The 23,551-nt window shown below is 35.5% G+C and overlaps 1 protein-coding gene across 3 annotated transcripts in view; it reads left to right on the top strand.

The window, feature by feature from the left end:
- The window catches only part of CHD9 (chromodomain helicase DNA binding protein 9), a 74,073-nt gene that overhangs the window by 28,358 nt on the left and 22,164 nt on the right, over positions 1 to 23,551 (top strand). For all 3 annotated transcript variants that reach the window (XM_030457447.1, XM_030457448.1, XM_030457449.1), the window contains 15 exons: positions 5,347 to 5,458; positions 8,315 to 8,461; positions 9,329 to 9,397; positions 9,486 to 9,541; positions 10,928 to 11,045; positions 11,528 to 11,614; positions 12,845 to 12,982; positions 15,095 to 15,216; positions 16,393 to 16,636; positions 17,784 to 17,960; positions 18,815 to 18,958; positions 19,452 to 19,707; positions 20,174 to 20,384; positions 22,378 to 22,573; positions 23,299 to 23,466. In XM_030457447.1, coding sequence (XP_030313307.1) covers positions 5,347 to 5,458; positions 8,315 to 8,461; positions 9,329 to 9,397; positions 9,486 to 9,541; positions 10,928 to 11,045; positions 11,528 to 11,614; positions 12,845 to 12,982; positions 15,095 to 15,216; positions 16,393 to 16,636; positions 17,784 to 17,960; positions 18,815 to 18,958; positions 19,452 to 19,707; positions 20,174 to 20,384; positions 22,378 to 22,573; positions 23,299 to 23,466 — 2,245 coding nt within the window. The remainder of the gene's footprint in view (positions 1 to 5,346; positions 5,459 to 8,314; positions 8,462 to 9,328; positions 9,398 to 9,485; positions 9,542 to 10,927; positions 11,046 to 11,527; positions 11,615 to 12,844; positions 12,983 to 15,094; positions 15,217 to 16,392; positions 16,637 to 17,783; positions 17,961 to 18,814; positions 18,959 to 19,451; positions 19,708 to 20,173; positions 20,385 to 22,377; positions 22,574 to 23,298; positions 23,467 to 23,551) is intronic.

Raw genomic sequence — 23,551 nt, 5'->3', positions numbered from 1 at the left:
TCTTATGATTTCTATGTTTTGAATCTGTGCTCTTTTTGCAGTAACAGAAATATTAACTGGCTTCTCTCTCCAAATTTAAATGTCTCATACATATGTATATTTTCATGTATATGGAGCAGAAATGAATGTTCTCTTAATCAGCCAATTTTTCTGCTTTTTCTTGTGGCTTTTTTTCTAAGGAACAGTGCTTTTCTTACATGTTCAAAGTAAATAATTTCCTTGAAGTTATCCTGTAGTATACAAGGTACTGTTGTAAACTTGATTCTTAGCGTGAGCTTTCATAGTCTTCATTTCTTTCTCATCTGGTTATGGATTGGCATATGAATGCTGCATGTAATACTGCTTTACACAATGTATAGTGCTTCTTTTTTTTTCTCCATCTTCTTTCAAGTGGGATTTTAGATGTGCATTTCCAAAGTTGATTTCACTTTCATGTTTCTGAATTTACTTAAGTTCTATAACAGGTATTTTGTGGGTCTGTCTAATCAGAAAATTTAAACACTGTTGTTTAGACAGTGTCAGTTTCCTAAATATATAAATTGCCCTTAATTTGCTTTATATTAATTCTTTTGGGTAATTAACAAAACAGCATCCTTATGACATATACTAGGTAGCTCCCATAGTATTTTTACTGCTTTAATTAGAAGTGTTACCTTTGATTTATGCTTCTGCATTAATTTCCCTGAAATGCTTAGCTGTGCAGCAGTTGGGATCAGTTTTCAAGATTTTGTGAGACAATGCATTTTTCTCATGGAGGTTTCTCAAGCTGTGTTTTTAACTGGCATTGTGCTTGATCCATAGTACATCTCTGTGCTGGCAGAGGGACTCCCATTTAATTAATTATGGTCAACTTTCAGTAGTTTTGCATTGAGCTGGGAACATTTGCTTCCCTGTTATTTACCAGTTCAATCAACTAATGCCCCTAATCAACTAATACTTTGACTTAATCATGCTTTCAGGTCTTAAGTATGTGGGATGTATACCTTAAGTTTCAGCAGTCAGATTCTGATAAAAGAACAATGAAGAGAGTCTCTTAGAGCCACATATAACAGATTTTACAGAATTTCTATATATTTTAATGAACAGCAGTAAATCAAATGCTTTGAGTCAACTACATACTTGGTATGCAAACAGCTTCAAGTCTTACGTGGTATTAGCACTATTTCATGTTATTTACTTAATACTTAAAATAATAATTCATTACCAAACAATATAGAGCAGTCATTTTCAAGGGTAGCAATTGTAAGAAGGCCTTGATAAATTAACTAATAATCTTACCAGACTCCATTTTCTATGCAGATACAACTATTGATCTTATATAAGAAGAGTATTTATTTAGCATGGCTGTACTTCTCAAAGGTGGTTAATTTTTTTTTTTTTGTTAATAAAACTAGTTTTATTTAGAGAAGAAAATTAAATGCAATTATTAGTTAGGACTTCAGAAGGCTAAACAACTCTCCTAAAGCTTTCTTCCTGTCTTACATTCTTGAGAAAATATTTCTTAACAAATCTGAGCACATTCTGGAGTTTACTGGCTTGTCAAAATGGGATTGGGGTTTTAAATGTGTGGTTTGGGGGACATGGGTTTTCTCATTCATTTTAAAATGAAATAAACTCTTGGAACAAAATTTTACTGTTCTCAAACAATACCTTTAGAAGACAAGTCATGGGGTAGAAGGGGAGGACTTTTGGATGAAAACTGGGATATCACTCAGAAGCAAGGATCTTGGAGATCCGTGTAGTAGTTCCTTTCTAAATGTGAGGATTAAGGTTTTTAATCCTCTGGCCTGTTAAAATCATAGCAATAATTCCTATTATTTTCAGTCAAGTGGTTTAGAGCTGGATTCAGTAATTGGGAAACTTGCTGTGCTGTAAGCATTGAAGATGAATGACTGAATTCTTTCACTACCTAGAACATTGTAAGCATATTGATATGTTAGTAGAAGGATGCATGTATAATATATTCAGAATTGCCAAATTAAGTAACCAGCCTGCTTTATTCATTGGTTACTGATGAAGTTAATCCTTTTAATTTAACTTCATATCCTGGGCATTTACTAAGGTGTTTTGATAGTTAAGAATCTATTTAAACCCTAGATATTTTTGCATAGACCTCGTTTCTATTTATAAGGTTTTTCTAACTGATGATAATTCTACTTCTTCCATTTAAGGTGATGAATCTTTATAAAGTGTACTTTACTACTTGATATAAACGATAGAAGATATCTGAATTTGTGAACATTCTGTTGTTCAAAAAAGTAGATTGGCATTTAGGTTTTCAAGCTCTCCATGTATTGCCACCTACTCAAACATAAAATTAAATACCATGGCCCTGATGAAAAGCAGCAGCTCTTCATTGGTGATGTAAAGGACAATATCAGTAGACTATATTTAGGAAATTTTTATGACTACTTAGTTTAAATAAATAAGTCCCCCAAATCCTAAGTATTTTATTTGCAGGTGTTCAGTTTAGGTTGGTGGCCCTTCAATCCCAAACTGTTTGCTGTTATCAGAGATGGCTGTGTTGTTTCATGTGCTATAAATCAATGGTGGGTTTTTTTTTATTAACCCTTACATTATGTAGTAATGAATCAAGGGAGTCCTCTGTGGTTCTGCTCACTACTCAGATGGGTTTGTCCTTGTTTCCTTGAAGTAGGTCTCACATGTACTGTGTACAAGGCAGAGAGGGGTTTTACCAGACCTTTATATGGTGGCTTGTTGATATGATCCTATGAGGATGGTTTGAAACCTTTATAAAAGAGTTAGCAACAGGAGACACGGGGAGGGGAATGGCAAGGAAGTGATCTGCCTGTTACACTGATCCTGTGTCAATGAAAGTGAAGTTAAAATGCATGACACTTGAAGTGAATTTCCCAGGATTTTAACTCTGAATTCCAAGAGGATACACCAACTTGTCAAGGGAATACTTGCTTTGTATTTTGCTAATGGATAAGATTTTTAGTTAACTTTCCAGTGATGAAGAAATACTACTACTGTTGATAACATAGGACTCTGCTAGTATTATTGCAAAGGGCTGTGACTACAAATTAAAATATTTAGGATGTAGCTTTGGACACGAGTAATGAACTAATTGGTGTTTCATGAAAAGTGAAGTAAAATGATGTATTAAAGGCATGTGTTGAAGGCCAGCAATAATTATTTTTTACAGACTTGGTAAACATCTGCTGCTTTTCTTTTCTCTTTCATACTTTCTCCTGTTCACCATTTGAAAAATTTATAATTTTAAAGCTGTTGAAAGTGCTGACAACTCTTCCATCACATTTTCTGCAGTCAAACAGAAGGGGAATAGATCAGATTCTTACTGTTTTTTTGGGGTGTTGTTTTTTGTTTTTTTAATAAGAAAGCAGTTGCAATGCTTCTCAAATAGTGGTTCTTGATGGCCTTGCTGCTAGTTTAAATTTTTTAACTTAGCAGGTCTAAACTACCTTATGAGTCTTGTGTGAAGTATCATAAGGAATAATGGCTCATGAGAAGGCTTTTTAATTTTCCCATTGGTCTAAGTTTCTAAAAACTGTTCAGTTTAGTTGGTAATTACAGAAGAAGGAAATATGTTGAAGAAATATATTCTTGTTAAAATGTTTCTAGATCTTACATAAATGTAGATAAACTTTTAATTCAAAAAGACACGAGAAAGTGAAACGGGAACTGAGTCCAGGGATATTATTTTTTCTGTGTCTGTAATGTGCTGTTTCCTTTTCATAGAGACAGAATAGATTCTGTTCAGAACAGTTTGTTTCAGGGTGGGGTAAAGGATTTCAGCCAAGTATCTTTATGCTTTCGTGCAGAAATTTATAAACTGGCAAGAGAACTTGCTCTCTCAATGAAAAAAAAAATCACAGAATTGATCCAGTTTACAAGCTTCTGAAAATCTCTGTTTTCACATAGCAGATTTTTTAGAAGGCTTTGCCCAAAATATGAGCAGATTGCATTTTTCCTAATAGAAATGCATGACTTTAGCACCATACTGTTGTTCAGCAACTTTTGGTAGCAAGGAGTATTGTGGTTCTAGGCACAGGATCAGAAGAGTCAAACCATGCACTTATTCCCCTCGTTGGCACCAAATCTGTACAAAGGAGGAAATATTCTGATCTGCAACATGTAGAGAAGATGTTAAGAAAATTGCACTGAGCTGCTTGTGAAGTACTAGGGGTAGTGCAAGCTGAAGACAGGACACAAAGGCTGGCAGAGCAATAGAATATTATGTGTAAAACTGCAGGAGTAGAGCAAGAGGTAAACACAGGGGAGGACTGCAGCTACAGAGGAGAAAATAAACCCATTTTCTAACCAGAATGTTCTTAAAATATTCTACTGGATTCCATTCCAACCCATATTAAAAGTCTTGCTCTATCTTAATGTTGTGCTTCTTGAAGCCAAAAGAATCTCAGCCTAAAATGTGCACAAAACAAGGATACCTATGCTTGCTCAGGTACAAGTGCATTTATGAAGCATTGTCATCTACCATTTGAAAAAGGAGAGTCAAAATCTGTAGTAGGTTGCCCAGGGTGGTGTCAGCTTTGAAGATAAGCAGAACTTGACTGGACTGATACATTTCGTAAGCCCTGTTCCTCAGATTATCCATAGTGTTTTTGTAATTTAAGATATTTTTGGTGGTTGGTGTGGACTGTTAGTTTGGGCATAGTAAATCTGTGATACTTCTCTTATTTGGACACTTGAAAGTATTTTATCCTCTGCCTTCTTATCAGTGGTTTTTCAGGTGGCCAGTATATTTGATGCTACTTTAGTGTATTGTCCATATAAAGATTTAAGTTTTGTGTATCATTTATTCAGGAAATTGATGCAGCTGTGCTGACCTTTTCAATACAGCTTTGGGTTTTGTTTTTGTTTTTTTTTTAAAGGACAGGAAGGTTTCTTACAACTCCCTCATTTAGCCCATTGGAGGACTTCTTTAAACATAAACATTTTATATGTTGGCAGCTTTGACTGATTTTAGATTGCTGTCTCTAGTTTTTTATGAGTAAGAGATGCATTTTGCAATGATAAAGTCTTTATCATAAATAATTTAATGTCATCATCTGCAGATTTTATTTATACTAACTTTGTAATTACCCTCATCAATTAGTTTAATAGTTGGATTTTGCATCTTTCTTACTCATTTATCAATTTAAAGGATGCAATACAGAGGAGCCTTGCAGTTGTCACTTTCTCTTTTGAGATGTTTTTCATTTTTCAGACAGTGGTGCTTCCTGAGTGTTACATGAAGAAGAAGATGGGAATTGCTAATGAGTATTCTTATTTTTAATCTTGAAGTAAAGTAGACAAGTATATAGCATTCACTTGGCTCTTTGGTTTTTTTTTTCCTAACAGGAAGCTAATCATCACACTGGGTAAGAAACAGAAAAGAAAAAATGAATCTTCAGATGAATTGTCTGATGCTAAGCAGACTCCACAACGGCCACTGAAAGATGAAGATTCCCAGGTAAGCAGTCAGAATTTTTCTTTTTTTAAATTTATGTGTTATTTCTTCAGGTCCTTTTCCTGCTCTCTCTGAAAAGTTGTACTCCTTTTATCACAGTGACAGCAATCCTCTCACTGCTGTCTGTCTCAGATAAAAGCTTATCATGTACTTTTCTTAGCTGAAAATCAGATAATCCTACAGGTTAGAGTACCCCTTCTGTAATGGGTCATCATGGCCCTGCTTTCACCTGTTTCATTTCAGTGCAGAAGTCCATAGATTTGAGGCAAAGAACTCATCTCTTGATCTGACCATTAGACCTGGTCCTTTGGTTGACTGTGGAGAGATTGCAGACTGCCTAATAGAAGGGGTATTTATTACTGAAATTTGGTTTTTGAAAACATATTAAAGGCTTGTTTCAAACTTCACTGTGTTTTACTGAGCTCTGCTTCTGTAGAGAGAATTGGTTTCTTGCAGTGTTGGATCTAAAGAGAACAATGATCAATAGCTCTAGTTCCCTGTGAGTACTTCTGAAGGAAGTGTCAGATAAGAATTAAATAAGCAGTGGAGTCACTCCCTTGAGGAATATCTCCCTTGTCACTTCCTTTCCACATATTTTTTTTATGCATTGCCTTGGTATAGTAGTAGCATAGCTAATTATTTACAAAAATTATTTACAAAAAAGTATGAACTATTTGTCAGAAATTACATCCTATTTATGCCTGTGCTTGTAACAGAATTATAACTGTCTTGCTTTAGGGCAGACTCCATTAAAAGTAAGGTTGTATGCTGGAAATGGACAGCATTTATCCTCTGGCACTTAAATCCACAGAGATGAAATCAATATTTAAAATTAGGTGGCACTGAGTAAAAAGTATTGCATTATTTGATGACAGTATCAGAAAACAATTATCAGATACTGAATTGACCTTTAGCATTTCGCAGATAATAGTGCTGGGGGAGGGAAATGATCAGAAGCCATTTCCCAGAATGACTTTTTGCTAACATAAGAGATACCTTGTCATAGGTAAAGGTTACCTTGAAGGGTACGTAGGATTGTTCATTTCTTAGGGAATTTGTTGTGCTATGGAGTTCATTTATTACACTGAGAGGAAAAGAGAAAGGAGAAACACTGAAGGAGGAGAAAGCAGGTCTGGTGATTCTCAAGTACTGTAACTTGCTAATAGGGTTCTGTATTCAGGTAATAGAAATTTGTAGGCCAACAAACATAATATAAAACACTAAAGATAATTTCTGGTTTTTTACTGTCTTTGGGGTTTTTGGGTATTTAATTTTTAGCAGGACAAGGGCCATTTGTTAATGACCATCCTTTCAGCCCCAGGAAATAGAAAGTTTTTTCAAGCAGCTCATTTTATTTGCTCATATGTTGGAGTGCATATGTCTGATGAACAAATACTTTAATAGCTTGAATTACTTGAACCTGGTTCTTAGTCTGTATGGTTTTGCATTGCTCCTATTAGCTGGTATTTATTTTATTTTGGTTTTTAATAAAATCTGCTTCTGTCAGCAAGCTATTGTTGATTTAACTATATCAGTCTTAAATCTGAAGTTTGTTTGTGCCAACACCTTGCTGTGCACACTCGGATTTTTATTGAAGTGTAGCTCATCTGGCTACATTATCCTATAAAGCTGATTATGTAGTTTTATATGTGCACTTTCCCAGCTTCTCCAGAGGAATGGTGATGCCCATTCTTTGATTTTTATTGTATATGTAGAGTTATGATGGCACTTCACTCAGATACTTTCAGTGGAGTTGTTAAAGCATCACTAGGTCTTTCTCCAGATAGCAGCCAGAGCAAGGACTGAGTTTAACAGTCAGAAAGTAAGTTCTTGTGCCACAATCTTGCTGTTACCTAATGTCAGTTCTGCAGAAGTCAGTATGACCACAAGACTTGGGGTTTTGTTCTACTCGCATCTTGTTCCTCTCCCAACTGTTTATTACAGTATATTGCAACTAGCATTGGGTTTTCCTAATAAAAATATGTTTTGATGTGTAGCTCAGTATAAATGATTTATTTTATAGATACTGTTCTACCTTGCTGATTGGTTTTTACTACATCCTAGAGCAGATTGCTCTCTTTTCAAGTGTTAGCTGACTAGTTTGATTCTGCAATCAGTATTTAGCTCATGTTTTAAAAAATTAATCTTATTAAACATGAAGTGTCTCATGTTGTACTGAGAGGTGGAAATGATATGCGATATCCTAGTAATCTAAGTATTCAAAACTTACACAGTGCTTCAGAAGGAATTATTTTCTTAAACTGAGTGTTATTTCTCCAACTGGAACTTGACCTCAGGCTCTTGCAGAAATTAGTAGAAGAGAGAGAAACCACCAAGTAAGCCAAATGGACAAACCAAAATGCATTAACAAAGGAATAAACTTTTATCAGCCATGAAATCAGACTTCATCAGCAGTCTGACCAGTACAATCTAATGAATATCATAATTCCTGTGTAACACTGTTTGATAGAGATACTTTAGCATATTATGTATATTTCATTCAGTTTCTTCATTTGGACAGGAACACAGTGTGTTACACTGCATTATGAAATGGCTGTTGAAATACTGATGCTTATGGGAGGTCTGTTATGTATCAGCTTTGTTCCCATATCCTGAAAATGTTCTGTGTTTGCTCTTGAACTTGAAAAGTATCAAATATTGAAATGAAACAGAAAAAAACAGAATTAATTGATTGAAAACAGTATGTAGCTGGTTGTGTTTGCTCTGTGTTTTCACAGGTTTCATGTTGATAATCAAATGCTGATACTGCTGAAGCATTACTAAGGGTGCCCCCAAACTTGCCATTGATGTTACAGGAAGTTTTCAGTTGAAACTCTATTTTTATTTTCTTGCATGCAGAAGAGAAGATCAAATCGTCAAGTTAAAAGGAAAAAATATGCTGAAGAAGGAGAAGGAAAACAATCAGAAGAAGAAGCTAAAGTTTCTGTGAAAATCAAAAAGAATTCTGCCCCTCTACCTGCTGAACAGCCTTTACAATTATTTGTGGTAAGTAGAAGCTGGTAATGGGAAATTTACATGTGTTAAGTAACTCAGTGGACAAAATCCATAAGGTGGAAGGAATAAGCTGTTACTAAGCTTGCCAAGATCTTGAGAACTGGAAGAAATGGCTTCTTATTGTTTTTCCTTTCTATTATAAACATTTGTTGACTTAGCTGAAGTTAAGATAAGATCACGAGATATTTGAAGGAGTGCCAAAGTTGTAAGGGAAGGAGAAAGTATGATTGGGAGCAAATCAGGGGAGGGAAGGTGGCTTTTTATTGGAAGCAACCTTTACAGATTGGCACTATCTCTGGAACCACAGCTTCAGTCTTGGCAGAGCTGAGCAGTACCCTATCTGTGTCACACCTACACCCTGCTGGAATTCCCAGGCACGACCTTGTCTGCCTGATTTCACAGCATGTCTGTTATCTGTGTTCAGAGTAAATCTATTAAATTGAATTTGACATGTGCTTGTTTTGGTTTACTCTTTTTTTTTTTTTCCAACCTGTCTGCCACTGCCCTTTTTCCTTCATATCTGTATTAAGTTCTGGGTTTGCCCACTGCATCAGAGTCACTTAGCAGGGCATTCACAGTGAGCCTGTGCCTGGAAAGTGCAAGAGAAACACCATGGCTTGTACTGTAAGGCATCTGATGCCTTTTAGAAGTGCCAGACTTACTGTACTCTACATGTTTTTGTCATCTGGATTTTAAATTTTGCTCTGGGACTGTTAAAGAGAGTATTTCTGCCAGAGGTCAGATTTTGCCTTCACTGAACTTTTAACAAGCTTGAACAAGTTGAAGGGTTTTAAGCCTGATCAGTTTGAAGAGAGGGTATTTACTGCAAATAATGTTACTGTTTTCCTGCATTTATAGGAAAATCCAAGTGAAGAAGATGCAGCAATAGTAGACAAAATCTTATCCTCCAGGGTGATAAAGAAAGAAGTAAGTGATTGTCATGGGATAAAGTTGCTGATTTGAAAAAGGAGTTCATATCTGTCACTTTACATTTCCCCTAAATTTACTTTTCTAGATATCTGCTGGGATGACAGTAGAAACTGAAGAGTTTTTTGTAAAATACAAAAACTAGTAAGTATTTTAAAAGTTACTTCATTGGAGGTATTGACCAAAATAAATACAATATTCATTACTAAAGTTCTGTATTGCTTGATGATTATATATAACCATCCATCTTTTTAGACTTTTTCTTGACAAATTTATTCTTAAAATTGCTAAGACTTATGCATTATATTGATAATTATCTCTAAATTATCTATAATATAACGAGCATTGACCAATTAGCTGATAGCCATTATTGCCACAAGAACAGCATTTTCAGAGAAGATAGATTTGTACTAAATTGAGCAGGGGCTATGTGCCTGAGGCTGATCTTAATTTAATGAGTGTAAATCAGCTATTTAGTGAACCTAGATTAGATTTAGTGTCACACATTTAGGAGAGGTTGACGTGGGAGTTGGTCTTACTGTTTTTTAAAAAGACAAAAAAATACAGCAATAGAACTGATTTTAAATCAGAAGCAGGAATTAAATAAAGAATTAAGAAGAAAAAGAAAATTTTCCATCTTTTCCTATTTTAAATGTAATGCCTAACTTTGTCACTGCTCAGATCTTGGTGATTTTCAACAAGAATATTTTTAGTTTTACATATGTGCATAATGTCATTAGATTTTTGCTAGTAAGTAATTTTTCTGATTCTGGATTCATATTTCTGGAGACCATTAGCTGTTGTTTTCTGAAAGGGTAAAGCCTGCCTTTTCATCTGAGAATGAGTAATAGCCAGCAATAGCTCATCTTTATTTCTAGCTTTAAAAAGCTTAAAAAGCCATGAAAATACATTAAAAAAGGGGAGTGAGGAAGAAATATGTGCAAACCAGATCTAACCAGTCTAACTTCAGAAGGGCTCACTTGGGGTGCAGTTTGGTGGGGTCGGTCCTGGTGTTCATGCTTCCTCCTATTGACCCTATTACTTTGTGCTGTTCCTCCAGCCTGGTCTGATGAGAGGTCCCTTTTTGCCAGGGGCTCTGATTCTCCTCACAGATCTTTTAATGGGCTCAGGTATACAGTTCAGCAATACCTGTGAAGAGATGTTCACATCAAGTAAATGAAAGAGATCAAATATACTCAGTACTTTATATCTCTGGGTACTTTCTGATAGAGGCATCAGATATTAAATCTGATTTATTTAAGCTCACTTTAAATATGCTTGTTTCTCTTCTTAGGATACATGAAAGACAGTTGGGAATCCATAGAGTTCTATGGATCCTATCCCCAAAGCTCTGCTTTAACGAGATGCTATAAGATGGTTATTGGGGAGAATAAATCTTGGATCTTCCCAGTGAAATCAGTTTTAAATGATAAAATGGGAAACACTGGTTTATAAATTATATCACTTTAACTGTATATTAAAAATAGTAAGCTTTTGCTTTCACTAATATGTTAATCTCTGTAATTTTAGCTCTTACCTCCACTGTGAGTGGGCCACAGAACAACAGCTTTTAAAGGATAAAAGAATCCAGCAGAAAATTAAACGATTCAAACTAAGGCAAGCACAAAGAGCTCACTTTTTTGCAGATGTGAGTATGAAATATACAAATAAACAAGCTTTTATTTCCTTCTAAAGTTGATAAATAGTTTGCTTTTAAATAGAACAGCTGAATGTTGAGAAGTAAAAACTGAGCCACTGGCACTGAGTTTTTTGTTGTAGCAGAGGGTTAGTTGTTTAACATAATTTAAAAATCAAGTCTTCTACAGTCCCTGAACTAGCCTGACTTGGATGGTTTGAAATGGGGATTATGGTGTGGAGGGAAATACTGTGTTAGTATGGATAGTTGCTGTACTGTGTGACTTTTCTATTTGAATGTCAGTCCATTTCAATGCCCTTTGTGGAAAAAAAAAAAAGAGGGTGGAGGGTGTGGATTTAAAGGTGTGTTCAAAAGTCTCTCAAAAGCTTCCCCATTTACAATTGCCAAATTAATTTTGTGTCTGATGAGACCAAGTCTTAGCATAGACCAGCTTTTCTTGCCTCTCTGTTGATCTAATTCATCTTGCACTGCAGATGGAGGAAGAACCTTTTAATCCTGACTATGTTGAAGTGGACCGGGTATTAGAAGTATCTCTCTGTGAAGATAAAGACACTGGTGAGGTAAATATATATATATCTGGGAGCAGGTCAAGAAGATACACCTCCAAGTAGTGTTTGCTATTTGTAATTTGATCAGATTTCAATGTACTGCCTTAATGATAGTGAGCTTCAGTAATATTTTAAAAGATATATTCCATTCTTGTCTTGTGTGAGCCATGTATTTAAATGGAAATAACAGTTTGACAGTTAACATATTTATTAGTGTTGTTAGGTTGCAGAGGAAAGCAGCAGTTCTCTCTTACTCTCTAACTCTCCCCCTAGACTTTAGGTAACCAGTGACTGAGAAGAGTTTGATAGCTACCAGTGAACCTTTCTCTATTGAGTCTTTATGAAAACTCTTTGACTTCAAATAGCTCGTCTGGAAAGTTATCACAGCACAAAAAGACAAGATTAGGATTTTTCGGAAAAAAAAACCCCAGCCAAATCAAGCAAATAAATTATCAAAATTCAGAAGGAGTCTGAGGCAAGTGGGGAACAAAGACAAAGTTCTTTATTAAAGGCATTGGAATAGCTAGGATACTACTTGAGTTCTTTTAGGTAGCAAAATGAGCAGTGATAACTCCAATAATCTTCCTAAAGCAGAGCTGAGAGTTAAAATTACTTTTTGTTGCATGCAGAGGGTTTGTCATTATTACTTTCAGAAAAGAATTTGTCATAAGACTTTCCCTCAACTTCTTGAAAGATGAGGTTTTATTTCTTTGTGTAAATTTATTTACAGAGTGTAAATAAAACAGTCTGCCTTAGTTCCATCTTCAGACATTTTTTCCTAAATTTTAATCTGTCATCTAGGAAGAACTGTAAAGCTTTTCTATTTGTTTGAGAAGACCTCAGTCTTAGGAGCTTTCTCCATGTCTGTTTTAGGCTTAGGTAAGCTGGTTTGGAGGGTGAAGGCAATGTTCCTGGTAGTACCTCTGCAGTTAAGTTCTTCCTCCTCCCCCCTGCGCCCCATTGCCAAAAACATCAAAAAATGTGTAGTAATTTTTTTCCTAAGATTGAGATCTACTTAGGGCTCAGTGGGATTGAAAACCTTCTCCAGGGTCTACAACAAGTGGCAGATTATGAGAGGCCAAGGATAAGAAGGTAGATAACAAGAAACTACACAAAGCATAAGTATCAAAAATAGACTTTTGTGTTTAGCTCTCATGTGAAATGGCTACTCAAATTGTAAGGCATATTAACAGTCTTTACACTAAATTAAAAGCTGATAACATTCAGAATTTTCTTCTGCAGCCTGTTATTTACTATTTAGTCAAATGGTGTTCATTGCCATATGAAGACAGCACATGGGAGCTGAAAGAAGATGTAGATCAAGCAAAAATAGAAGAATTTGAACAGTTGCAAGCTTCCAGGCCTGACTCAAGGAGATTGGTAAAATTATACCTAATTTACTTGTCTGTCTTAGAAAATCAGATTTGGGTTTTTTTTTTCAACTTTAAACTTCTGTTAAAACTTAAGGCTTATTGACTTTCTGTGTAAAGAATCTCTGTGCCATGTTACCTGGGAATAATAATATTTTTGTCTGCTTTGTTACTTTCTTTAAAAAAAGTAAATTTTGTTTAGGAAAACAAATGAAATGCCATAACTTTCTGAGTGATTAGCAACACTTTGAAACTGGCTATCACAGAATCCAAACACCCTTAAGAGGAGGAGAAAACAGAATAAAGAGTAAACATCCTTCTGTAGAGGAGAGAGATAAGTCTTGTGCTTCAACAGTGAAGGAAATTGGCAAATGAGATCTGTCAAACACGTTATTTAATGATTTCCTGATTTTATTTTGCTTGTCAGAAAGGTCTAGCTGAAAGAAATAAAAATACATTTAATAAGCCAATGTGTTTTACCTTTAAGTTATCAATTTTCTGTCTCATAGTGCTGGAGAAAACAAAGTAGTTCCATTTCAAGTCCTGTATCTCATTGTCAGAAGAAGATGTGTCCCGTGTGGTGTAATGCAACACTTGTTCTTTTACGTAACTGATTATGCACAGTGTTCTAATTTGTAGGCTTTGGATTTTATTTTGATGTTTTCTCCATCTGCAGATAATGGCAGTAGTCACGATGAACATCATATTATATTTAGTCCATTTCCCTAGTATTTATTTAAAAACCTGCCATATTGGCATGTGGGAAGGAGGGTTTTTATACCTCTCTGTTACCATATTTGGTTTTGAGAGAAAAAGATGATTAAAGGGTAGCTGTACAACTGGCAGTCATCTTAGCATCAGCAACAAGTATTTTTTTGTTCCAGGCTCTAGCAAGTACAGGAAAGTATTTGCTGACTGCAGCCCTGTGAGCCAGGAGCGTGGCAGCTTCTGGTGTGGGGGAGTGGACAGATGGCTGCTGGTGGGTGAGGGGAGAAAGCCACAGCTGCTGGGGAGGGACAGCTCCTGCCACACTGAGACCTGGTGTCAGGTGATGCTCACGTTGACAATAAAGAGATATAAAATGCAGATCTCAGATTAAGAGCTACCAGATGAGGCCACATGAGTCTAGAGCAAGTGCAAGCTTGTGTAAGTACTGGGAAATGCAGGAGAGGGGAAAAAAGTACAGCTGACCAGAGAACTTTTACTAAATATATTTTGATTGAATGTGTGAGTCTGTTCATGCTGGGATTCAGAAGTTGTCCCAGGAGAGTTTTTCTGATGGAGTCCTACCTAGTATCAGTAAAAACTGCCATGATTCTCTAGGATGCTGGCTAAGCTGATGGCCAGCATGTTGAGTATTGAGGCTTAAGAACTGATCTGTGTGTGTCTCTGTGTGTGTATTTATATACAGCCTGTCAGCTTTCCTTTAGCTTGAGAGGGACATTTTGGTGATATGCCTTGGTACTGCCAAAGTTGTTTGGTCATGTTCCTTGCATCATCATCCTGGTTGTTGAGACTGTCTTTTATCCGATCCCTTGGTGAAATTGATTCAGGGAACAAAACCACTCACAAATTTATGTTCTTGGTTTGGGCTGTCTGAAGTGACTGAGATGGAAACATCAGCGGTGACCAGGGCACGTGCTGAAAGGAAAGGGCAAGATCATGGTAACTCTGTCACTTGCCCAGAGCAGCATCAGCATTCAGAGTTACTTAGACTTCAGGGATTTTTTAAGTCCCAAAGACTTGCTTGACTCTGATTGTAGGTCAGCTGTTCTTAGAGCTTCCAAAGTAAAACTTCATGTATTATTGAAGATTCTCATATAAATACTTCAGATTACCAGTGCCAAGCTATTTATATGCTTAGTCTTATAAAGTATTTGCTTTTTTAATATAGTCAGGACTTAATTTTAGAAGCATTAATTTGTTTCAGATAAATACAAATTTCTGCTTTCTGTAGACTAGTAATTAGTAAATAAAGTTTAATAAAGCAATGACACCTTCCTTGTTTTAAGGTTCAGTCATTACCTTCGAATCAAAATTGTTACATTCAGGAAATAATTAAAATATTTTGTAAAAATGAAGCATGTACCAACTTGAACATGTTTTAATCTTTCCCTTAAAGGACCGACCCCCTCCAAACTCCTGGAAGAAGATAGAACAGTCTAGGGAATATAAAAATGGCAATCAGCTCAGGGAATATCAACTGGAAGGACTTAACTGGCTCCTATTCAACTGGTACAACAGGTATATGCATAGAATATTTTTAAACATAAATTTTCAGTCACTGTTACTGGGGATAAATATTGTTTTAACTAAATTTATGTTAACTTCTCTGCTTATGGTTAAAAAGCTGCAATTAGAAGAAAGAAATTTCTCTTTATACAAGTATGTTTTTAGCAACAAGAATAATAAAAATCAAGTTTTAAGTTAGTTTTATTTTTCTAATTAAAAAGTTTTCCGTGGCTATTGAAAATTAAAGCAAAAAGCAACTTCCACCAAAGTTTTCTCTTTTTTTTTAACAACTGTGAAAGACTTGCTGATTTAAAATCTATTTCTTGAACTAGTATGTATTTCAAAGTTACCTCTCTTTGGAAATAAGGCTAGTAAATAATTGTGTTTTCTGTATTGTGAGCTAAGGTTAACTTTTGTTAATTAATACTATGGTGTATTGATGAGAATGTAATAATACATTTTAAAGATTTTTTTTTTCCACAATTATTTTCTCTGCATGTGTTGAATTTCTGTTGATGAATCTCCCTGCATGCTTTATTTCCAAAATCTAAGTTGCCTGACCTGTATAGAAATAATTTCAGCAAATGTACTGTTTTACCATACAGTTTCATCATCTGAAAAAGAAAATTTTAATTCTCAGTAAAGCACTACATAGTTGTTTAAGCATCTGTGCATATGGAGGCAAGGGCTTGGATGTATGGCTGAGGGTGAGAGCCTACTGGTACTTCATTTGGTAATTTAGGGATATGCACCTGACTCAGTTTTGGAAACAAAAGGGGAAATTTGTCAGTGCTGCTTTAATGCATTCCTTTTGTGTGAGTGCAGTTGCATTCTATCTCTGACATTTAGGGAATCTTCATTAATTTCTAGCAGTCTTACCAAGTTGTGCATGTAGGAAATCAGATGAATTTTAATTCCTTTAATTAGGGCAGATGTAGTCCCAAAAGAATGTTTTTTCTAGGAGAATACCATACAACATTCTGTTCTTAGTTTTTGCCAGTGCTGAACATTATAGCAAGTTTGTGGTTTTGTCTATGAAGTTCATTCTTTCACCATGGCCAGGGAAGTTTTGCAGTGCCTTAATTTTGACTATTGTTTTAAACTTTGTCATAAATTGTTCATTTGAGTGACAGCTTTAGTGTCTGCTTTCTTGAATGCTAATAACAAATAAATTTATTTTGCTTGCAGGAGGAATTGCATTTTAGCAGATGAAATGGGTCTTGGCAAAACCATTCAGTCAATTACATTCCTCTATGAAATCCTGCTGGCTGGTATAAGAGGCCCTTTTCTGATCATAGCTCCACTTTCCACGATAGCAAACTGGGAAAGAGAATTCCGCACATGGACTGACCTGAATGTTGTAGTGTACCATGGCAGTATGATCAGCAGGCAGATGATTCAGCAGTATGAAATGTACTTCAGGGACTCCCAGGTACTGTAATGTCACTTGTGTGCGGTCACTTACCCAAAACCTCTTTCAGGTAGTAGTAGTAAAGTCTACTTGGCATTATCTGTACATCTGTCTCAGTGGAAGTCATTTACATGCAGTGATATGGGTTTGGGTTTTTTTAAGCTTTTTACAAATCTGAATCTTTAACATATGCTTACTGAGTAAATTTTGTGAAAGGGGTTGCAGCAAGATGTGTGTTGTTTCAGTATGCTGAGTAATTTTGCAGTTGAATAGCAGTGATGCTGACACTCAGGAGGAGATTAAAGTGTACCCAGATGGTTGCAGTTGGGTCCTGAATTTGAGGAGCAGTGAGAACAAAAATACAGCAGATTAAGCTCCGGTTTTTACCTTTATGTGGCTGATTTCCTTTTTCTATCTTGAATTAGCATTATCTGTGTCCAATTGGTCATACTGTCTGAAATATTTGACATTAAATGATGTGCAAACCTTGAGATCTGACTATTTTAAAAGTTACTTTTGCTTTTCCTACATATTCTGCATAAATATTTTTTTTTTAACTACCATGGTATTTCTAGAAAAATTAATGAGGCTGAAACCTTTTTTAAAGTAGTGATAAAATACTAAAAGGACATCTTGCTTCCCTAGTGAATTATCATATACTGCCTTGTTGGAGGCCTTATGCATTCTTTTTTGTCAGGCCAGTGGAGTAAACTGGATAAAATGAGTTCATTTAGTTCTCAGCTAGTATTTTTATTACTTCTGTATGAGTGCTAAGTGTATCAGAGCCCTATTTTTTTTTTTGATGATTGACTGTAGGTTTTTCCCTCCAGTCTTTCAGATGATCTTGGGCTCAAAAATGGGATACTATCTGCATGCACCCTTTGAAGTAGTTTTGTTAGATGGGTAAATCTGTAATTTAAGTGTTTAAAATTTTGCTGTTGATTTGACAATACTGAAGTTGTGGCTATGGATAATTACTCAATAGTATTAATTACAGAGCTAAAGAGATGTAATATATCCTATACATGTGTATAGAATGACAATTATTTATAATGTAAGATGCCTAAATGTAAACTGCCTAGCTCTTGACAAAATTTAAGCAAGAAAATTTTGAAATTGAATAGATCCAAGATAATAAAACCAATTTGGTGTCTTAATGAATTTCTAGGGACGTATTGTTCGAGGTACCTACAGATTCCAAGCAATTATCACAACTTTTGAAATGATTCTTGGTGGGTGTCCAGAGTTAAATGCAATTGAATGGCGGTGTGTGATTATTGATGAAGCCCACAGACTGAAGAACAAAAACTGCAAACTCTTGGAAGGACTAAAATTAATGAACCTTGTGAGTAAATATATTTCCGTTTTTGGGTATGATTCTAGCTAAGTACAATACAAATCACAACTTTCTTCTGCATCCTGAAGGCAATCTCTCAAGCAGCCTTTTTTAGGAGTTACCTATACTGAAACCTGATACTGTCATCAAAGGCATTTATTTTTGACAGGTGATGCTGGTATACTTGTAATTAAATAAAATGTGACAAGTTCTAATTGTAAGTAGAATTTCTTTCTCATGATGCTGAGCTATTTGCTTTGATTATTATGAAGGTTTTGCTTCAGATTTGCTCTATAATAATATATGTTTTATGCAGTAATTAATATATTAAAACCTAGATATTACTTTAAACAAGTCATTTAATAATCAAAGCAAGCAAGTAGTAGAATGTAAAGCAGAAGTGTTGTCTATTCCTGTTATTTGATATAATGCAAAATTCTTTTAAAAAGCAGATACTTGCCTTGAATCTTGAGGCTTTTGGTGCATAACTACAAGATGCACTATGACTAGTTTTGCATTGTGGTTTTGTCTTCATTATTACACTGATACATTTTTTGCTGCATGTTCTCAGAAGTCCACTGACTTGCTTTTTCATATCCTTAATGTGTGTTGTCCACTCATGTAGAGAGGATTAAATATAAGGGACTGATACAGGCAGAAGTTGCAGTCTTCAGTCATTTCTTCATTATGGGAAGACAATTTAAAGAAAAGCTGGTAGAAAATACTTAGTGTTACTCTTTTATAGATACTTGTATCTGTATTACCTGTGTATGTAGTGACACAGAGACTTAGTATTTTCAGGTTACAACTCTCAGACTTAACACAAAACCCAAATAGAGTCATATAATTGATTCCTTTTCTAGGAGCACAAAGTGCTGCTGACAGGTACCCCACTGCAGAACACAGTAGAGGAATTATTCAGCCTCCTGCATTTCCTGGAGCCATTACGTTTTCCTGCTGAATCAACATTTATGCAAGAATTTGGAGACCTCAAAACAGAGGAACAGGTATTGGATGTTGAATATGTTGATTTGGAGCTTCAGTGTGTAAGAGTGACTTTTTTTTAAGAAAAAACTTTTGAATGGTAACTGTTATTGCTTCCAGCCCTCCCCTTCATTCCTCACATATCACCTAGGAGCTCTCTTGTCATGCAATTTCCCTAAACTGTGCAAGTAGTAGGAATCAGTTAAGTATGATATTGTATTTGTATATTATTTTCACTTCTTTTTGTTTGGTATTGTAAATTTGGCAAGTAATTAGGATAATAAAAACTGAAGTCTGGCTTTGTAGACAGTCTTTGTAAGCAGGCACTAAAAATATTTTTTTGTTATGGAGTACATAAAAAATTGTTTAGTAATTTGTGATTAAAAATATGTCTCTATCATATCTAGAAAATAATCTGTGTAAGTCTAGGGAACAAAAATAATGACAAAGAGGTCAAAATATTTGAACGACGCTGTTAGTTTTTCATGTTACAACAAAATCTTGTGTTTAATTTAGGTTCAGAAACTACAAGCTATCCTAAAACCCATGATGCTCAGACGATTAAAGGAAGATGTAGAAAAAAAGCTGGCTCCTAAAGAGGAAACTATAATTGAAGTAGAATTAACTAATATTCAGAAGAAGTATTATCGAGCAATTTTGGAGAAAAATTTTGCTTTCTTATCCAAAGGAGCAGGGCAAGCAAATGTACCCAATCTGGTCAACACTATGATGGAACTCAGGAAGTGTTGTAATCACCCTTATCTCATCAAAGGTAAATACATGCTAAAGACACAGGTTTTTGCTGTTATTTCAATTATAGTGCACTTCAGAAAAGGTCTTCAAAATACTGCTTTGTTTAACATTCGTGACCCATCTAAAATGTCAGAGACAAAGGGACTTTTGTTTTTTTTAAGTGTTTGGTTGGTTGGGGTTTTTTTTTTTTTTTTTGTTACAGCACTTCAGCAACTTGTATTTTCATTTTTGCAGTTTGGGGTGGGAGGTTCACCAGGTGTTATTTCTGTGGTGGTCTACTTAAAAATTTAAGACTTATTGTCAGAGGGCATAGAAATAGATGTTGTTGCCAGACTTTAAATATCCCCCAGTAGCCACTGCAGGAGCTAGACCAAAATTCTGGTTGAATCTAGAGTACAAGGACTATTTTGGGATCTTAGGGTTGTATGTATATGGAGATATTTGCAAAAATAAACCTATAGATGGGGAAATGTATTCTTTGATAGGTGCTGAAGAGAAAATCCTCGGAGAGTTTAAAGAAACATACAGCCCAAGTGCTCCTGACTTCCATCTGCAAGCAATGATCCAGTCTGCTGGTAAATTGGTTCTTATTGATAAACTTCTTCCAAAAATGAAAGCTGGAGGCCACAAGGTCCTTATCTTCTCTCAGATGGTGCGTTGCCTTGATATTTTGGAGGATTACCTTATACATAAAAGGTAAAGCACTGCATGTTCTGTCTCCTGTGTTGTTCTCAGTGGGACTGTTAGTGTAGGATTAATGATTACAGCACACCAAAGATAAGAAATCTTTTGTTAATTGCTGTGTAACTTGCTGTGATACATGATGACTTATCATTTATTGACCAGCAAGTGAAAAAGTTCAGAGAAAACTACAGAGCAGCTGTTGAGTAAACTATGTGCCTTCAGTTTGTTGCTTTTTCTATTAAATGTTCTTGTTTATATGTATTCTTTATACACTGCTTGTCAGAAACCAAATAAGCTCATTCAAACCCCAGGAAGCATAGGATATATTCTTCTTATTTATGCTGTGTTGAACTTGGACAAGACAGGGGTTATGCAGCTCCTTACTCCCAACCTAAGTATAAAATTATGAGCAACTGGCTTGTTTTTTGTTAATGTTGAAAATAAAATTGTGCTTCCTATCTCTTCATGACTTAGTACTGTTCTCAGCTTTTCAGCAGAGCTGAACTGCCAGCCACAAAGCAGCTGCTTGGACTGGCTTGTGCTGTCACATATAACAGGACACTTGGATTTTACTGTTGACCCTGCAGAAACTTAAGAGCTTATTTAAGCATCTAGCTAAGTAGTATGCATAAAGCCTTAGCATATAAAATCTAACCTTAAACGTGGTTACTATCATTAGCAGCTATATCAGTTTGAACAACTGTAAAAAGACACAGTTCTAGTTGTTGGAATAGTCCATGTGTGTAAATGTACATACTGCTTTGAATTATGTATTGATCAGTCACATGCATAGGAACATAGAGTTAACATGTAAAAAGGAAATGAGTAAAAATGTTAAGCCTTTGTGCAGTGGATACTAGAATGTATATTTAAAACCATTAGTAGCTTATATTAATGCCTCTGTGATAATTTTGTACAACTTGTATGCTTTTATGGTTTTTATTTCATAAAACTGTCTGTTTGAACTGAGAGCTCAATAGTTTAATTTCAATAGACTGATTATAACTCACAGTACTATTTACATATATCCAGTATGGAAAATACTCCTTTTTTTCTGTAACAATGGCACATCTGGACTAGTGCAGTCCATAGGAGCTGGAACTTGCTCTATGCTACCATTTGATTAGAAATGTTGGAATGCACACATAATTATACTAAATACTTAGCAGAATTTGTGACTGTAGGAGATGGCTGCCTGCCAAAACGCCTGTGGTCTCGTGGATTATCTACTGTGCTGTTTTGTAGCTGATGAGAAGAAAAATATTTGTGAGGCTTTTCAGCTATGAGATGGACATTCAGCACCTCACTCCATTTACAATATACAGAAGTATTTGTTCCATTTTAAGCATTATCTTGATTTCAGAAGTTGCATAGGCATCTTTGTAATTGTCAAAGGTATCAGAAATGACAGTTTTACTTGAGCCTTTTTAATGTGTTGGTTTTACTTTAAGAAGCCCTTAATTCATTGATGCCTTTATCAAGACTCTTAGAGGTGCTGTCATGTCACTTGTGTTTCATTTGTCTTAATCTTATCAGAATCAACATGCAGTTTGTCCAGTCACAGCTCACCAACTACTGCTTTCTGCTGATTACTTGGTTACTCCATACTTGTTCAAAGAATTTAGTATCTCATACAAAAATACACTGTCCTGTTTCTGTGACCCTAGGCAGGGATCCAAGCATATAACCTGTGAAAAACTTGTGTCCCCAAGGGACTTGAGGTAATGGTGTGCTTTAATGCAACTCAGTGCAGTGGTAATACAGGTTTCCTGGTATGTGTAATCAGGTATTTTCTTTTAACAGGCAGAGTTCAGAAAGACTTGTCTGAAAATGTTTAGGTTTTGAACTTCCTAATGTGTTCGTACTACAGATGCATGAGTTCTGTTCTGATTGCCTGTTACCCATCGATGATCAAAATTAGTTCATATCACTTTTCTTCCCTGTGAAGAATAATGATGAAAAATTCTGTAGTGATTTATGTGTGTTTCTCTGTGGCAATCTCCAGATACCTGTACGAGCGAATCGATGGGCGAGTCCGAGGGAACCTCAGACAAGCTGCCATTGACCGCTTCAGCAAACCCGATTCCGATCGCTTTGTCTTCCTTCTGTGCACCAGAGCTGGTGGCTTAGGCATTAATTTGACAGCAGCAGATACATGTATAATTTTTGATTCTGACTGGAATCCTCAAAATGATCTTCAGGTAAATTCCGTGGAGCATAATAGGGTGACCTGTGAATTCAAACCTGGTTGCTAAGAATTTGGTCGCTTTGAATATTGTCTCTGTTTCAAACGACCATAATTGTTCAAAATGTTCAGCTTGGTTTTCTTAAGGCATATGTTTAATGTTTTTTGATTTAAGACTTTTTACTTGTATTGAAGAGGTCACCTGGATTTGATTTGGTCCTAACTTTTTCTTTGATATGAAAAGCACAACACAGGTAAAGTTATGACAACACTAAAAAACTGGGGGTTAGATTTGGCTTGTCTTGCCTGACAGCTTATGGAAATAGAGCTGTGCAGCTAAAACACCCTATATGACAAAGTGTTAATATGTATTAAGAAACAGTGATTTAATCAAATACAGAATGCTGAACTCTAACTCATTCTCAAGTCAGCAAACCATACCATTTCCATCTGAAAATGAGAACTTAAAAGTTAGGATGTGTCTTTATCCAGTGTTACTGGAAGAGAAATACCATTCAGCTTCCAGCACAGGTCATTCATCTCTTATTTACTTAATACATCTTTTTTAGAAAACTGTTCTCAATGTGGAAAAGAGGCTGTTTTCACAGCTTCCATTTACTTTAATACAAATTGGCTTTCTTTTGAGGTTATACTATAGGTTTTCAGATTCTGTTCCAGCAGAAATGTTTTTTAAAAGAAATGTGTCTAAAATCTTATTACCATTCTCCCTTCCTTCAAAAGGCTCAAGCCCGTTGTCACAGGATTGGTCAGAACAAAGCAGTGAAGGTCTACAGGCTGATAACACGAAACTCCTATGAGAGAGAGATGTTTGACAGAGCAAGTCTGAAACTGGGACTGGATAAGGCTGTCTTACAGAGTATGAGTGGAAGGGAAAACAGTGTTGGTGGTGTATGTAGACTTTTTCTTGAAATAACTTGCATTTTGTCTTTGTAATTATGTGGCAACTTTTAAATTACAGAAGCTACCATTTTTC

This window comes from Calypte anna, chromosome 11 (genome assembly GCF_003957555.1).
Source record: "Calypte anna isolate BGI_N300 chromosome 11, bCalAnn1_v1.p, whole genome shotgun sequence".
Lineage (NCBI taxonomy): Eukaryota > Metazoa > Chordata > Aves > Apodiformes > Trochilidae > Calypte > Calypte anna.
The sequence above is the reverse complement of the archived record's forward strand: the minus strand, read 5'-3'. Positions and strand labels throughout refer to the sequence as shown.